Here is an 18,209-nt window from a genome sequence, read left to right on the forward strand (position 1 = left end):
CTGCAGCGCGAAGACTCGTCCCATGGACGAGTCTTCACGCTGCAGTTTTTTTTTTGATTTTTGATCTTTTTGCAGTTTTTTTGATCTGACGAGTTTTCCGGTCAGTCTAGACTTGTTGCTTTATGTAGTAATCTCGCAGAATATAAAGTAAAAAGTAACACATATTTCTCAAAGATCATTCCAAAAAGTTTTTTTTTAATATGGTATACTGTAATAATTCCCTATTAGCTGCCTGGATACGATTGGCCAATTGGCATCAATCCGAAACGCATGGCGCGCAAAACCTTTTCATCGTTTGCAAGGACACCTCTTCCCAAACTTTCTTTCCTGAAATTTCTTGGAAAACAGAAAGAAAAATCCAACAAGTAAGTGAAGTTTGAAACGTAAAAGAACCGGGGAAAGAACCAAAGTTTGTGTTGTTTACATATTTTGCATTGATTTGAAAAGAGTAAACATGAAACTTCTGGATATTGTTACCGCTTTACGATATCTGGGAAGAGTAATAAGTCAGTACATGCATTTATTTGCATCTCTTCTTTTTTGTATATTGTTTTTTTCTATTTTTTTTACATTTTTTATATTTTTGACCGAGTAACAGTGACAGTAGACGATCTGGGATGTCCAAGATGGTCTGATAATTCCCTTCTATATACACACTTTCCATACGCGTCAATGATAAACCGTGGATTTGTTAGGGCTCATCGCCGAGGCAAGGTTTGAGAGAGCCACATAGCTATATATAACTAGAGCTAATCGCATAAAAACTGCCACATTTGATCTCTGCCACGTTTCTTCGAAGGGATCTCTCGCGCAAAGCGCTCAGGATCCCCCGAGAAGTGATAAAATTTCCGAGCTTCATTTGCGCTAATCTGTGCTGAATTTGCGCAAGAAATCACTTAAAAGAAGAGAATCTTGGACAGACGCCTATTGTTTTATTTAATCCAGACAGAACAGAATCTTGACGTTCCGACGTAAAAGAATAGAGCGAATGAAAGTTTTTCCGAAACGAAAGTATGGTAGTCGACAACTAGTACAACGTAGCGCAAATGCACATTTTTATAGTTATTGCCATTCACGTAAGTATATAACATAAATTATTCCATAATTTTCATAATAAATAAAACAATAGTAGTAATGCGATTGCGTTAGAAAAAACGAGTAGTTGCTATTTCAAAAATTACTCGCGAAAGAGGACGTATTTGAAATGGAAAAAAGGAAATATTTTAGGATGTAAAAACTAAGCACGCGCTCATGTATATGTGCGGCTTTCATGAGTCCAGCATTAGTTGCGAGTTTTTAAGAATACTTGAAACTACTCACGTTCTGCGAATTTTGAGCTGAAGCTAGTAAAGCAGATCTATGAACGGAATCCTAAACATCCCAAGGAAAATCCGCAAATAAAAATTGAGAGGCACCTCCTCATCCGATGAAGAAATTAATTTACTGGGCTTGGAAGAGAGACACCAATTAGATTTCACTGCGTATTATGTTTTATTTTTATCCTCTATTAACTATTCTTTATTTTACTTCGTTTATTTTTCTATCTAATTCATTGCATAAAATCTCATTATCCTTTTTTCCCATCAACTTGTTATGGAATACCCCTAAGAAAGTTGGTGATGTGCGTCAGCCATTTACATCAGCCTTAAATTGTTTCCCACGAAGATATGGTAGCCAAAGTTTTCCGGAAACACCCTGGTCCACGCATTTCTTGTGCGGACACACTGGGATTATTTAATTGAAGAATAGTACCCACACAGAAGTATTCTGTCAGTACAGCTTTGCAGATTTCTTTTCCCCAGCCGCTTTCTTCTCTCAGTGGCTGCGGGACTCTTGTAGGAACTTCAAGGAAGACAGCCCCTGAGAGTCTGAGTACTCCTTTGCAACAGCTTTCGATGTTTCAGTAGGAAATTCACTTCTAAGTGAATAAGCACTATCCATGCCCCATGTCTCCTATCTTCTCAATCTTTATCCTTCTCTTTTCGACATATCGATGAAAAATCCTCGAGAGACTAACGCACTATAGAAAAATGAACAATTTTTTTCGCTTCTGACTGAAGGACCTCCCAAGAATTTGGAGCAGCATCATGGAATATTGGAATATTCACAAAAAAAAACAAAAAGCATAGTTTTTTTCCAAAGATTTCCTAAGCTTATTTAAGCGAGAAAATGAATGAAAAAGTTCTTCAAAATGCAACCTACGCATGCTTGATATCCTGAGACTTGCTCCCATAAAAATGGGTAACTGAGACATAACAATAAATAATAAATAGATATTTGTTAGAAAATTACATCTTTGATACGCAAATTTTGAGGTGACAGCTGAAAAATCACAGACAATCAGCTGTAACTGGGAACTAAACATCACTTTCAACTCCACAAAGATATTCACAAAAACAGAAAACAAAATGTTCAGCTAATAAACTCATGGAATTTCTCATATCTGCTGAATACAGAGGATTTTCGAGGGAACAAAAATGAAGTGTTCGGCGGCAGCGGTCAGCTGATCTCGTCTGAGCAGCTGAATGAATTCATTCTTCCGTAGGCGGCTAGTCTGTTATTATATACTCTTTCTCAAAGTAAATATAGCTGAAAAAGAGGCCGAGACTTTCAAACTGCGTGGTGGACAAACTTTGAGATATTTTAGGATGCAGTAGCAAGGAAAACGAAAAAGAACATCACTGATTAGTATGCTGAAACTATTCGAATAGAATTTTAAGCATGTTTGGCGATTTTATGGCGTAATTCTCATTCTACTTACTTCATCGCTAATACGTGCATTAAGCAGACGTATGATTCTTGAATATAGAATTCCACAAGGAAATAGGTAACGCAAACATTCTGACAAGTCGGAAACGAGCTCAAGTGTCCCAGTATCAAATTGCATTTGGAAGAAAAAATTAGTAATGGTCTTGACGACCGGTTCGCGTTTCCGAAAGTAGTGATTGAGATGAACAGCTTTATTTATGAAAACTTTGGATTCTACAGCTGAAGCGAAACTTCTTCCATGAGACTTTTGAGACGCAACTCCTGCTCTAGTTGTTTTTTAAACAGTAAAATCGGTGTTTAACTGCTTATTTCTATGAGCAAGGAATGTATTCTTCTCAGACGCCTCCATAAGGTAGTGGCACCACCTTTTTCTAAAATTTTGAAGTTTTTCGCCGATATCCCCACAGAACCAAGAAAATTAAATGCTTGGAAGGATCTCTGTCAGCAATCTAAATCTGATCACTGCAAAAAAAAAATCGGTGGAGAACTTTGCGCCCCGTCCCCTTCCTCTCTCTCTTCTTTCATTTCTTACTTTCATTGCGAGTCATCAGTACTCGCTAAAATAAACATCATATTGCATTTCCAATAATTTTAATGAGGGAAATGTACGACCAAGCCTCCCAAACCTTTCTTGTCATCCAAAGTGTCATCCAAATGTTACAACTGACTTGAGAACCATCACAGAACATTTTCTTTATGTAATTACCCTTGAATTTCATATGAGAGGGGATTCCAGAAGCAGTGAACGCTGCTGCTCCTGCAAACGACGCCATAGGTGCTTAAAAGTGATATGCGCTGCTTTAGAGGAGCTGTAGCATTACGTCAAATTTAAGCTCTGAACGGAATTCGAAGACCAAAACGTCGAGAGTTCGAGACTTCATTGCTACCATATATTATCTAAAGACGTTCTATATTTTATTCCTCAGACCTTTCTTGCACTAAGCCTCAAACAATCCTTAAATGCCTGGAAAGAACCCCAGCATTTCCAGAGTCCTGTCATTTCGCTGCCTCATTTCTGCGATCACCAACCCAGAGACCAATTCATAAAAATTGCACTTACGTTTCCTAACTCATTGTGAAGGGAACTACAGAAATCCTAAGCCAGATCGATTAAAAAACGTCTACGAAAAAAAAAACTCCACAAAAGTTTTAGTGATCAACGGGGGTGGTCAAAGAGTACCCAAAATTGAACATGAGCAAAACGTTTAAATTTGCTACACTCGCAACATTTCCCGTCTAAATTGATTTCTGACTAGTCCCTAGTTGCATCGACAGCTGCTCAGAACATTTCTAAGACGTACTGTTAGAAACGACGATTCTTAAACTACTTAAACAAGAACAACCTAGACCTTTCCGTTTTATCTGAAATCTTCTTTGAAAATAAACAAAGTGATGGAAACGCAGAAATGCAAGCATTCTTGCTCAGTTTCGAGATGCGAACACAACATGTCATTAGAAAATAAATCCAAATAATACACATTTGTGCATTCATATATAATGTAATGTAATATGCATATATACATATATTTGAAAATGTTGTAATGTATATTTAATTATTTATTTAAGTGTGTCGTAGTCATCTGAAAGCAGAAACAAGAAACAGCAGAGCTCACTAGAAAAATATGCATATATATAATACAGAAATATTTTTAAAAAATCACTTTTCAAATTTTCCGTGACATTCGGATTCTCCTTAACTGAATGCTCAAAACAATATTAAGATAGTTATATGATCATTCATTAACAACTTCAAGTTGTGGAGTTGTGGGAGTGAAATTGGAAGCGTTTGCTTTCTTTTCAGTGCTTCTGTTTCAGCAGTACAGATGCTTCTCATCTAAAGAAGAAAAATTTTCGGAATGCCATTATATTTATCTGAAAATCACAACTTTCTAATGCGTGCAGGAAAATCAGAAAAGAACGAAAATATGCCAAAAATCCTTTGGAAAAGTGTCGGGAAAAACCTATACTCCAAACATAGGATTTCACCACTTGTAGAACTGAACAACTTATGAGAACGAAATTCGCTTAAGCGCTGTCAGTTTCCTACAGTAACCTTTTATAGTGGGAAACCTCCGCAAAAAAATTCTCATCACATTTCGGCAGAACATAATCAAATACAAATGCTTTCTAGTTAATTGAGCGTTTACAGAAAAAAGAAATAAAACGAGAAAAAAAAAACCGCCCACGTTGCTGTGGTTTTAGTGGCAACCAAACAAAGAAAAACCTATATCAGGATAACTGTGCCAGGCAACGCTATATTTGATTTCCATGCTAGAAGTCGTCTGTCCTAAGTAAATTATGTCAATCGCTTTATTTTTAGAGTGGATGTTCCATTTGCATTCGGCGAAATCGACATTAGCGGCGGGGCTGCTGGCGTTTCAATGACGCCCACGCGAATTTGCAGACACCTGGTGCGGACGGATGTTTCTTTTTCGAAAAAGTCAGCTACACAAGGATTTCGTCATTTTGGACGGGTCGGTAGGAGCATAGTAATTCCATGCGCACATGTTTTCGGGTTCTGCTGGCCCTAACTCGTCAGTTCATGTGGCTAATCGTGGTAACAAGCACCAAAAACATGCGATTGAGTGCCGAACTTTGAACCGTTCCATGTCCAAATTTTCTTAGGATGTTTCCAGCACAAAAGAAGCGTAAAATATGAATTTTTATATGCATTCTATATATGCATATAAAAATGTAAAAATGCATTCCTGTGCAAAATATTATCATGCTATATAATAACGCGCTTAGTCCGTATATATATATATATATATGAGTGTGTGTGTCACAAAAATATTCCATAATGATGCAAAACTCTGCACCGGTGAGGTGCCGAACCATCGCCATGCGTCTGTTAGGGGAGCACTCTACCTTTTCACCTTTGTCTAAAACCATGGGATTATGTATTTTTGCTTTGATAAGGCAAGTTAGTTTTGCTAATAGCTGTTAACGGAGGAAACTCATACTTCGAATAATTCTTCCAAAATGTGGCAATTTGAGAGAAACATTGATGTTAAATCAAGTTCTATTGTTCTCCAAATATAGAACCAATGTATTTAGGGAGAAACCATAAAATCTTTCATCTATGCTTAAATTTTCGCGTAAAAAATTGGAAAAAAAGCGTTGGTAGAAAAAAGCAATTCTAATTTCCCAACAGATTTCGCTACTGTTCTTTCTTACTGATCTGTGAAGGCGAGCGAAGCGAACACCAAAATAAGCCTGATGTCCGGCTTTAGCCGGACGTTCAGCTCTTCTTCTTTCTTGTAAGCTAACTCTTCTTCTTTCTTGTAAGCAAATTCACTCATTTTTGCTTCTGTCTTCAAACGAACTCGAAACCGAAACGAACTCCAACCGTTAACAACCTAAACAGTTTTGTATCTGGACGAGTATTCGGAATGGTTGACCCGTGCATGAAGCAAATTTTTTATCCTCTTGAAATTCTTCGTGGCTGAAAACCACATGCGATGCAAACCCTTCGGATCGAGTCACAACGAGATGAGACACGGTACAGTTACGTGAGCGGCTGCGCTAGAAGCGATGTGGTGGAGCGTAGCGGTTACGATCAAGAGTGGACCCTCGCTAGCACCATTCTTCGTTGCTGTATGGGGTGGTCCCTCCTCGATTCGATTAAGACCGACTCTCCACCGCGCCGCTTCAAACCTTCCTCATCCGCTTCCTCATCTGCGCCAAGTTTCACCTCAGTTTTACCTTTCGTTCTTATATCATTCACAGAAAAGAGTTCATTACATCAACGAGATTTATCGAATGTTATGCTGTACGTTGGTAAAACGTCATGGAATTACACATATACGCCTGTGCTGCTCAATTCGGTACATACACACATATAGAGTTTCTCAACTTTTCCTCAGCATTCCCATTACTCTCCGATTAATCCGTATGTAGGCCAGTCATGGTTAGCCAAAGGGGAACAGCGAACACTGTCCAAATAAAGGAGGATTCAATGAAAAAATGAATTGGCAGTCGGCTGGCACATATTACTTATTTATTATTGAGACATTGTTGTAGGTACTATACTGCTCTGGATATACTATGCTAAATTAGTAATGGATCGGAGTTCTTCTCAAGGAAAGGATCGCCTTGATCATCTTGACTCCAGCTCCTCGTCGATTTCCTCGTGTGAGCGCCAGTGATTCCTCCATTTGTCCCGATCGCCTGCGAGAGTTGTTTCTCCTCTCACGTGGGACACGGAGTGCATCATCATTTTTTTTTGAAGTACTTGAAGAATAGGGAAATAGGAAAAAAATCACAAAGTACTCATGCATATAACTTGCTTTCGAAGTTTTCTTTCCAACATTTAAGAAGCTTTTTTTATTTGTTACGGTCGTAAAACGAAAATAGCTGGGCGCCAAAAATTAAGGAATTAGAAGATCTCTCCTTTTAGATTCTTTTTAGATAAACAACTTCACCGCGTGTTCTCATAATGAATGTGCGCACATTTTCGTACGCCAAAAAATGGATGGCATAAATGGATTCGGCTTCGTCCTCAAAGTTCACAGTGCTGCTATAGTAATTTATTTAGACTCTGTTATCTCTAAAAGGTTATCTTACATAAATCTAGTCTACTAATACACAATACATAAATTTAGTCCAGTAATATGTGTCCCATACCTGCGCTCATATCGGCTGAACAATTTCGAGTCTTCGAGGAACTTATTAGTTGAGTGTCCAGCGGTAATTTATTCAGCGTCGTAGAGTTGACAGCCCCTATACTCGGTATTAACAAAGTATGTATTATACCAGTCAAACATCAAGAGATAATAGAACGAACCCAACTTTGATTGATAAGTTTAACCCGATTTGTTCCATGAATCATTACTGTTTTCAGATTTAGTAAACCTACGGGAGAAGTTATAAACATCTGAATTGCTAGAAATTACATCTCTCTTCAACAAATCGTCATCTATTCTGTAGAACTGGAGCGTATCAGGCAAATTTATGAAAAAGTTCTTTAATGACTATAATTAATAATTTAAAGTAATCACAACACAAATGTTTTCAAAGTTTTTGAATAGAAAAATAAAGAAATTGTTGAAATTTGTGATTTCACACAAAACGAGGAACATTTTTCTATGCTTTAAGAATGTTACATGTTCATGATACATTACCGTTTTGGTAAAGAAAAACATAACTTTTCCGAGACTGTGGCGATGTCGACATTTTTACATCCCGCGGCAAATCTTTGCTGCCGCAGATAGGGGCATTCAACACTGCTCTAATAGGACTGTGCCTTTGAGCACGGAAACGCTCTGAAAACACGAAAACCGCCCCTGACTGTGAAATGCAAATTGGGAAGAAGTTATCTCACAGGATGTTGGAAGTACTTCACGATACGTGCTAGTCGATCACTTCATCCAGTGAGTCCATTTGGAGAGTTTGCTGAAGTTAAAGCAAAAACCACATGTTCCTCAAGCTTCTGGTTATCACGTCTGTTAGTGCTGTAAAAGTTCTTTGTATTCTTCCAACTTTGAACCATTCTGAATGCTAGAGAGCGTGTCGCGAATGCTTCGTGAACCATTGATACCAGCACAGTATCCATCTTGTAATCTTTTCATACAAGAAGAGGATGGAATTTAAGTTGAAACCTTAGAAGAAAATCGAGTCCGCGAAGAATATAGCTTCCTCTGAACATCATTTCTTTGATGTCACTTATTATTTCCATTCTTGTCTTTGTGCTAATTTCTGGTCTTTGTCAATTGCTGGGTTCAATTACCCAAGTTTGAGGTTTAGTCGTGCAACGTGACGAGAAACGTGCAAAAAAGTGCGAGCGAAGAGTTCGTCGGCAGATTTTAAGACAACTAATCATTACCGTGCTGCATTTTAAATATATTTGCACCTTATATTTTCTGTTGAAACGGTAAGTGATATGTAATGAGAGACGTTTACTTCATGGGAAAGATCTGGTCTTACGATGCTCGTGCACGTTTGTATGTCAACCGGTTAGGGCCACAAATTGCAAGAATTTTGTGGAATATTTTCTCAAGGACACTGCAATAAAGGTAGTATCTCACAAAATTGAGGGAGATCGAATCTTATCACAGATAAATGGAAATGGGGATGTAGATCATCAAGTATGAGCACCATCGCCTTTTATGTGCACTGGTAATGTAGAAGAGAGGCGTGAGAATTGCCTTCGTCGCACTGGTCCCCCCTACAAGGCACCTAATAACGCGCCACCTCTGCGAAAGCGGGGATATACGCAGCGACTTCCAGTGGGCGGGAGGGAAAGCATCAGCAGCTCATTGATTTTCCGACTCCTTGTCTTTAGAAGCTGGCATCTTCGAGAGTGAAACGGTGAGGCTTTGCCTTCGGATCCTCTTTGTACACCACTATCACAAAGCTCATTGACTTTTCTACTACGATGCGAGCTGAGAGTCAGTTTAGATCTGCTGACAACTTCTTGTCGCAGTTAGTTAGTCCGTAGTTATACGGAAGACGAAAATGCAACAATAACACATCGTAAGTAAACAGAAAACAGTAATATATACAGTAAAAAGCATGTGAAAACACTACCAAGCAGTCTTAAACGGAGGGCACAGTGAAATGTCAGCTTCGCTTCAAATTACTCGTAATGCGGCAGTCAACGAGAAAACGAATTGCAAAACTTTAGAGATTCCATTGCTGACATCCAGGATGTCATTGTGACTGATTGTTGGGTCTTAATCACGTGAAAAAAATACAATTGGAAATAGCGAATTACACAACAGCACAGTGTAATACACCCACTAGTAGTTGAATATCAATATTTATCTCTGATAGGACCATCAGGAAGATTATGGTAGCGCGCAGCCACAAAGTCAGGCGAAGGACGAATACTCCGCCGACGAATTTCCTAAAAAGAGCAGTAGAGAATCGCAAAAAATAAATATCGCTATATAGTTGGACTAACTTGAATGAGACATAGAAATGAGGCTGGTTGGAACCCGAGGTACAATTTATGTGCAAGAAGTTCGTGCCGTTTCACGAGCGTCGGGAGATCATCGACACCAAAAACACAAGAAAGACGATAATATCGACCTGAACTTTTCGAAGGATATACGAAAATAAGCCACAAATTTTGATATTATTACCTCTGCAAATAGAATTTGACCGAATTTGCCATTGTTGGTACCGTGAAATTACGTAGTTGTCTATGTGAAGATCAGCATCTACAGTAGTCTCGTTCGACAATAACGAAGGTGTGATCCATGGTGCTCCATTGGGACGGAACCTAAATCATACGTAATCTACCGCTCCAAGAAAGAAGAAACAACTGTGAGTCAAAAAACCAAGGACCACGAAACCTAAGAAATAAAGAAACTGAAAAATCGCACCACCACTTGGAGTAATTTTCGCCAAATGTCCTCTGGAGAAATTCTTTAGCATCAAAACCACCGGGCATTGGGAGTTCTGTAAAAGGAAGGGTCTAGTCAATCCAGTGTTTCTCTGCGTTAATTCCTACTTTCGGTGAAGCGTTTTGAAAAAAAAGGACAGATGCTGGATGAAAGTTGCTCACTTTCAGGATTTCCTGCAATTGTCGCCCACAATGACTCATCTGCGCATAACGTGCCGTTGAGGAATCGAAGTTGTTCATGTACCAGCTGTAAAATAAAACACGGGAAATTTTACGTTTTCTTAATAGGGGTCGAACTAACAAAGAGCCTTGCGTCTTTCCTTGTGAAATACCTCTATTTCTAAAAAGCAAGGCAAATACATATAAATACACTTTACACGGTAAATATACACTTTCCATTGGTCCCTTCATACCTCTTTTCCCTCAAAAATATACTAATCACCGACTTTTTTTATCACTTAACGTGATAAAAATGGTAGAACATTCAATTCGAAACAGAATTCCACTGAAAAATAAATCAAAAACGTGTTCCTGGTGAAAACCTTTGCTAATGAAACAAAAAAACCATTTTAAAGTTATATTTATTTTCATAAAAAGAACATCGTGACTTGAATGGAGCAGATCATTGATGTATAGATTAATTCTAGCGTCTTTCCTACTTCTCTGGGCTGCTTGGTGAATCCAACCTTCAAAAATACCATAGACATTTGAAAAAAGGATTGCTTCTCTTTCAGACCTAACCATGATGTTTTATAAATTCTCCAATCAATAAGATTCAACTTGTAAGCAAAATCTTCAAAATCCAACAGAACCATAACCATATCAGGGTAAAATTACAGTGCATCGCAGAAAATCGAGCGCAAATAATCATCAATTTTCATGTGGAGACAGAACATACCTCACTGCTACTCATGAAATCACTTGCTTCTCGTGAAAACACTGCCGATAATGAGCTCTTCACGAGAGGAAGAGGAGAGTTTTTGACCTAAAAATACATGCTACGAACTCTTTGAGCATCAGAAGTAGTAAGCATAAGCACTTACGAATTAAAAGTGTTCGTATTATTAACACCACCCCAAAACAGCGATAAAGCTGTAGATAAGCGCATACCCTTAGATTATACCTACCAAGCATACTATGATACAGTATTCATAGCGAATAGCAGTGCGGAGGCGCCACGTAACGAGCCTGTCTGCTACCTGCTTGCGGTGGCCCTGCTTATGCTAAATGGATTCAGGCATCTCAGTACACGCTCTGGACACCTGCGAGCTGTATAATTTGCACAGATGAATGACGGAAGTTATCCAGGTATTGCAAAAAGGTGCTGTTGTCCAGGACACCACCGAAGCTTGACCCAAATAGGTCGTGCACCGCGGGAGATCGAGGTAGTTTGGAATCTTTCATAACTATTCCCCGTTTTGTTGCATACTTTGCAGGAGCTAAAGCGGTTCCTACGTCTTTTTAAGGGCGACTGAACCAGAACTGAGAGGGACTTCGGTCGTCTCCGAAAACTGCAATCCAAACGCTACGTTTTCGCTCGGATTTCCATACCAAGTAAAGTTTGCGATACGCTGCCTTACTCGGCGTGCTGGTATTATTGCCTAGGCGTCCGCATCTTCGCCGAGGCGTGTCGTCTTTGGACACAGGTCTGGAGCACAGAACCCATCTATACGTCACTCTTCCATATCCTTCGAGACACGGCACTACGCGTGAACTGCCCACCGACGCCGAGTCACTCGATTACCACAGGTCGACGAAGTGCGGAACTTCAGCTCATATTTCGTATGCATTGTTTTTACTTGAATAGCGTGGTGAGAAGACTTGTCAGTGCTTAGTACTGATGTATATAGAATGTTATTTGTTTGTTTGTTGCATGCTCTTACTGTAGGTAGTTGGCACGTGCACAATGGTGGCACGTTTGGACAACTGAACTTTCGTAGGGAAGGAGACCATATCCCACGCCGTTTTTTTACGACGAATAGGGGAGCATGAGCCACGCTCGTTTTCATAATCTGTAACCAGAACTCTACGTTTTCACTGGGGGGCTTCCCTGCCACGCCAATTTCGTGATACGCTCCCTTTAAGTCCGCAGTAAGTCAGGTTGTGTAGCAATACCAGTAATGCGCAAAAGTCATACTCTCTTGCCGTGTAGCCGATATCGTTCGAAAGGCAGAACCTCAGTGTTAAAAGAACCGTTTAGGGCCTTGAAGATGCGCACAGTCTCGAGATTTGTTTTCAACGGTGCGTCTACTCCTGACAGGATCTGCAAGTGAACAAGTTGTAAAAAGAGGACCAAGACACAAAGGGAACAATGTAAAGAAATAGATCTTTTGCTTTATAATATAAGTGGAGATTGAAGGTGGAAGAAAATAGGCATTTATTGGAATTCGGGTCCACTTTAAAGGCGTCACCCCACGAATCTGGAGTGGTGCGGACTTCCGGTGGAGTATGCGTATACGGGATCGTAGATTATGGAGAGAAGGGTGATTCCTTCCATTTCTTCCTAATTGCCGTAAAAAAACGATATTTTCTACAATGAGTTCGACTGGGGCGCAGCAGCCTTGTGCGGCGCCGAATCTTCCGGACGGTTTTTTAGGGTAAGCTGGAAGAAATGGACGGAATCACCCCCTCTCCATAATCTACTATCCCGTGTAAGAATACTCCACCTGAAATCTGCACCACCTGGGTGATGCCTTTAACGGTAGTACTAGCAACCATGCGGCAACACCAGTCCCTCGGAAACTGTGAAGAACCCTCTTAAGCATTTTCAACCTCGTCAACGGTCTCCACCAATTAGAACAAGGTAGACTTTAGGGGAAGCGGAGAGCAACGAGAGAAACTTGTTCTTAACAAAAGACGAACTCGTTCACTTGTGCTGATGTTTAGTCCCATCTTTCTACAAAACCTCAATTCGTAAGATTATAACCCAGATCAAGTCGGGTCAAAATGGACTGAAACTCGGTGCAGTTGCGTCAGTGGAAGCCCTCGAAGCGGCGCTATTAGGCACAGCAATATGTAAGGGGATCTTTGCTAGCACCACTCTTTGCCGCAATTCGAATGAAGTTAGTGGTGGTCCCACCTCGATCACTACCGCTAGCTCCACAGCACCACTTCAAGCGCGGCTGCTGACACAACTGCACCGACCTTCAAGTCGTTTTGACGCAAATAAGGATGGCTTCATGTCTTTTGAATTTAGCAACAAAAAATAAAGATGTTCCAGGAAAGAACTTCTTCAAGTGGATTTATTTGTGTGTGCGGATCTAGTTCTGTTCTTAAAAATTCGCCTGTTGTTTTATGGGAAACTTATAAACACTAGGTTGCTAAGTTTGTGAAATTATAGCAAATTATGACAAATGTATGCAAATGAACATTTATTAAGAAATGACTGTGAAGTCTTGTCCAAACAACCTGACATGTGTTGTAATTAAAGGCAGCATACCACGAATCTGAGGTGGTGCGGATTTCAGGTGGAGTATTCGTATACGGCAAAGTAGATTATGAAGAGGGCGGTGATTCCATCCATTTCTTCCTAATTGCGGTAAAAAAACGGCCCGGAAGATTCGCGCGTGCGCAAGGCTGGCGCGCTCCAATCGAACGCTCGAAGCTGTATCTTCCGGGCCGTTTTCATTAGGAAGAAATAGACGGAATCACCCTTATCTCAATAATCTGCGATACCGTATACGAATACTCCACCGGAAATCCGTACCACTCCGGATTCGTGGGGTGATGCCCTTAACTAAGCGGTTCCGCCTGAAGCAAGATCATCGCTCAGCTGCTCAGTCTGATTAGAGCTGAGAAAGGGTCCCACAGTGAGCGCAGCTTCTTACGCAGTTACCAAAAACTAAATAATTACGAGTCGGTAATGATAGTCACATACAAAATCACAAAGCTCTCTCTCCAATCTCCCTGCAAAATGCCACATACAAAAATTGGCTTCTTTGGCGATCGTTCATACCACAGCGTTCTGTGGTTTGAACTTTTTCCCCTCATAATGATAACGGCGTAATTTTGTTTGCTCTTCGTTTCCAAATTAACTCCTTCACTTGAATGCATAGCAAAAAACTTCACTTCAATAATTCATTTCATTCACCTGCACATACTTCCACTGAACTTCCGATTTCGATAGACGAACAACGCACTCGAAAATTGCCTCGATAATTTCGAATGAACACCATTCGATTCTCTTGGCTTTCTGTAGTGGAAACAAGAGCATTAGCGAGGGAACCGCTTATGTTTGAATAGAAATAAACAAAATGGAACAAATGAAGTGATGAAAAGGTAAGGTGAGCTTGAACGCTGATCTCTGTGTAGCTCGGAAACTTTGAGGGCTCCGATGCTGGCCCACATTATTCACAGTTAAGAGATTCTTCCTGAATTTGACTACGTGAACGAACAAAACGAGGAAATAAGCAATGACTACTGTAGACGACACATAGGCGACCTCGAGTGCCATCTACAGTGCTTCAGTGACACTGTATACGTCCCATGTGGAGTGTTCTTACAACGGGAAACTAGGAGTTAAGAGGAGTGTCATAGAAACACGAAAGAGACGTTCGGTTACACTCATCAAACAAACTGCTGAAGGGACTCGCATCAAACTGACATTGCATACATTTTCATGAGGTGGCATCAGTAATTCCACAACTACGGTCGAGTCAAAACCATCTGAAACCTGGTGCAGTTGCGTAAACGTCTGCGCTCGTAGCGATGGTGAGCTCCTCGATCCCTGTAATCCGGCTGTACAAATGACTAAAGGGCCCATCTCGATCAAAGCGCTAGCTCCACCACCACACTTTGGAGGCAGCCGTCTAAGCAACTGCCTCGGACTTCAGGTCGTTTTGGTACCATGTATCTTCCGGTACGGTCTATGTATGGCTAGTTATGTGGTGCTTCTTGGAGCATGTGTGATTTTCATCAGCTATCCGTTTATACTTGTCTCCAGAAATCATCTTTTGTACTAATGTGCCAATGGGTGACTGCATCAATGTTTTTGTACCTCTCTTTCTCTTTAGCTAATATCGGTCTTACTATCTCTGTTGTCCTCTTTTGATCTTCAAGTACAGTAATTGGCGATCCGTAGTGACAAGTCCCACTTTACATCACTTTGGACTTTGTTTAAACTCGAGAAAATTCTTGATGCTTGTGATATTTATTAGGAGGACGTTTTTTCATGCGATTTATACTGATCCAAAAACGCCTGCTGTCATGTTACCAACATTGAGTATGCCGCCCAATCCTCCTGGTAGTCCACCAAGAAGGCTTGAAAGAAGTGCTATCACCTGAAAATGTGCATCGAGCATACAAGTAGCGTGTCTTGTACATCTTGAACTTGAGATCAACTTACTACTGCTAGGACAGCTTGAACAAGGCCCAACACGGGCGCCAATGCAGCAAATCCGGCGACACTGGTACCGTTGCCTCCCGTAACACCGCCGACTATACCTCCAACAGTTCCGCCCAAACCACCAATGAGTGGGAGTCCACTGAGAAGCTTGCTGAGGTCTAGTGGATCAGCAGCGAAAGCCAGTTGAACGGCAACAACAGCAAGCAGCGCTCCAAATTTGAACATTTTGCAGTAGATCTGTTGATTTCAGGGAAATCTTCGAGAATGGAGCAAGTACGGTCAACTGCTTTTTCTTGGCTATTTATACGGAAATATCCTCCTGTTTACTGCGAAATATGCGATACATTCTTTTATTTGGGCTAGGTCCAATTGAATATGATCCGCGGTAGCGCGACATAGCAGTAAACATGTTGTTACATTGCCAAAAAAAACTTCTTTTTTAAGATAAACTCAGATTTAATTCAAAAATTCATTGAATTCAGATCATATTTTATTAAAGCCAATTTACTAAATCCAACTTAATACATATCGTATTTTCCGCTGTTGATTTCTTGCGAAAAGCAATACGCACCTCCACCTTTATATGTGGTGAAAAATGAAAGTCCAGATGAATGACGAATAAAACTGTTGTGCAGATATCTTCCATAGAGGAAAAAGGGTTCTAGGTTTTCGAATAAAACGTTAAATCCATTCAAATAGGTAAACAAAATAAAAAGTGTCACCTATGAAGGAAAGCATATCAAAAATGACCGTGGAAGGCGACGATGTTCGTAGGAACAGCTCAAGATGGTGAGTTTTTCACTTTGAGATCTCGCTGAGACCTCCATCATTTCCTATCTATTTTCCATTTCCGAGCGAACATAATCGCCCTCACTTTTTCTTGTTTACTGATCCCATCTTATTTTCGATTAATTGCGACTTGAACCAAACAAGATGGGCAGATCACCCTTGAAGACATAGTCTTTCCGAAATTTTCAGAATTTTTAAAATACAATTGCCGTCATTTATCTATTATTTTTGTGTTCCCTTCAACGTGATAAGCATGAGTTTGATTTCTTCATAATAAGCTTTCAAATTTGGAAAAAGGGGTAACAGATATGTAGATCCATATCCAAATATGTATGTAGAGAATCATTGATCAGAGCTCAAAGATCCACGATCAAAGCATCGATAAAAACAGAATTTCTGCTTTCAAATCCTACAATAAATTGAATGGAGATAGCTGCACGTGGAAACTGTTCGAAAATATAGTAAAATTGTTCAGGATTGCATAGATCACTCCTAAGTTGTGCAAAGATCGTTTTTTTAACAAATGGAAAATTGCAGTATTTAAAAAAAACCCGATATTTACGAAAAAGAGATTGAAAACATGCAAATGATGCAAGTTATATTAAGGAGTGTTATTCTCAACTATGAAATAAAATTGAATATGGAATGAAGGACACAAAATTGACCGAGTGAAATTCCCTTAGTTATTAGGAAATTCTTTGGCCCGTGAACAACTTCACTTATGGTTCACATCTTCACATCTTGTTTAATTCCTTGTATCAGGGCTTAAACTATAGCACAGCTACCAGGAACATACGGAAATACGGAGAGGTTCGAATAGTTCCCTTGCCTACGTTATAAACACATCAGAAATTCCGTTACTGAACTAAAACCTCTTGAAAATCCTCTTGAAAATGCGATTTCCAATTCAGAAGGTGAAAACAGAACCTGGTTGGGTAAGACTCAAAAGACTCCTAGTCTTCGGATATCCAGCCTTCCAAAATGGCTTGTATTTGAAAAAAAGAAAAACTAAACTAAACTCATCAGAATTATTTTGCTTTCCAGTCAAAAAACTCTGGAGTTCTGCCTGAAAGTGTGCCCTAAGGCAGCTTTAATTTAATTTTTTTAATGCTTAGTAAATACCGTACCATCTTATCATAATTAGTTGTTGCGATGCATAAATGTATTATTTGGCACAACGCCAACCTTTTCATCTGCTCGAAAGATCTCGAAATCGATCTGACGCTTCCACATCGGGATATTTGCTACCGCTGATTTTTGGCATACAAGGGAAAAACATGTTTACAGATTTTCCATACTACAATAGACGATATTCATTTGAGTCTGATCGACAAAAGATTTCGCTACTCGACAAACTTCCAAAACTTTTCGCATAAATAGGGACCCCGCAAAGCTTACAGCATTCCGTCATTTCAATATTTCATTAACAAAATCCTAGAATTTTATCCGAAAATACAATATTCATTTCAGAATGTTCAAATTCGGAGCTCTCCTAGTTGTTGTGATCATTCACACGGCTTTTGCGGCTCTTCCTCTGGACCTCAGTAAAATTCTTAGTGGTCTGCCGCTTGTTGGTGATCTGGGCGGAACTATTGGAGGAATTGCCGGAGGTCTTCCAGTCGTTGGTGGAATAGTAGGAGGTGTGACCGGTGGCGGTAACGGTACCACTTCCGCTGCATTTGCTGCTATAGCGCCAGTGCTAGGCCTTGTGCAAACCCTCCTTGCTCTGGTAATTCTACTACATATACGCAGTCAGAACAACTGATTAGTAGTAGTCGAAGTGCACATTTTCAGGTTCTTGCTCTTCTATCAAGTCTACTAGGAGGGCTGCCAATTGGTGGATTAACAGGAGCACTTGATGTTGGTGACGTCGCTGGTGGTGCCCTTGGAGGAGTATAAATCCTATCAGTTCATGCTTTTTACCAAATACGAATATCGGAGAATATGTTTATATATTTA

At 40.0% G+C, this 18,209-nt stretch overlaps 2 protein-coding genes across 3 annotated transcripts; one reads left to right on the top strand and one right to left on the bottom strand.

The window, feature by feature from the left end:
• Window positions 1–9,523: 9,523 nt before the first annotated feature.
• On the bottom strand, window positions 9,524–15,686 carry RB195_005321 (uncharacterized protein; the record flags this gene model as incomplete). Of its 2 annotated transcripts, XM_064177742.1 has the most annotated exons (8): window positions 9,524–9,616; window positions 9,674–9,801; window positions 9,855–9,994; window positions 10,098–10,173; window positions 10,280–10,364; window positions 11,016–11,102; window positions 15,334–15,396; window positions 15,462–15,686. In XM_064177742.1, the coding sequence occupies 8 exons, from the start codon at window positions 15,684–15,686 to the stop codon at window positions 9,524–9,526; spliced, it is 897 nt and encodes a 298-aa protein (XP_064034857.1). The 2 variants fall into 2 exon arrangements, with proteins under 2 accessions (XP_064034857.1, XP_064034856.1); XM_064177743.1 differs by lacking the exon at window positions 11,016–11,102 and having other exon boundaries at window positions 10,101–10,173.
• A 2,035-nt stretch (window positions 15,687–17,721) lies between these two features.
• RB195_005322 (uncharacterized protein) lies at window positions 17,722–18,149 on the top strand (the record flags this gene model as incomplete). The annotated part of the gene is made up of 2 exons (XM_064177744.1): window positions 17,722–17,979; window positions 18,045–18,149. 2 exons carry the CDS (start codon window positions 17,722–17,724, stop codon window positions 18,147–18,149), a joined length of 363 nt encoding a protein of 120 aa, XP_064034858.1.
• Between the last annotated feature and the right edge of the window lie 60 nt (window positions 18,150–18,209).

This window comes from Necator americanus, chromosome I, assembly GCF_031761385.1.
Source record: "Necator americanus strain Aroian chromosome I, whole genome shotgun sequence".
In the NCBI taxonomy this organism is placed as follows: domain Eukaryota; kingdom Metazoa; phylum Nematoda; class Chromadorea; order Rhabditida; family Ancylostomatidae; genus Necator; species Necator americanus.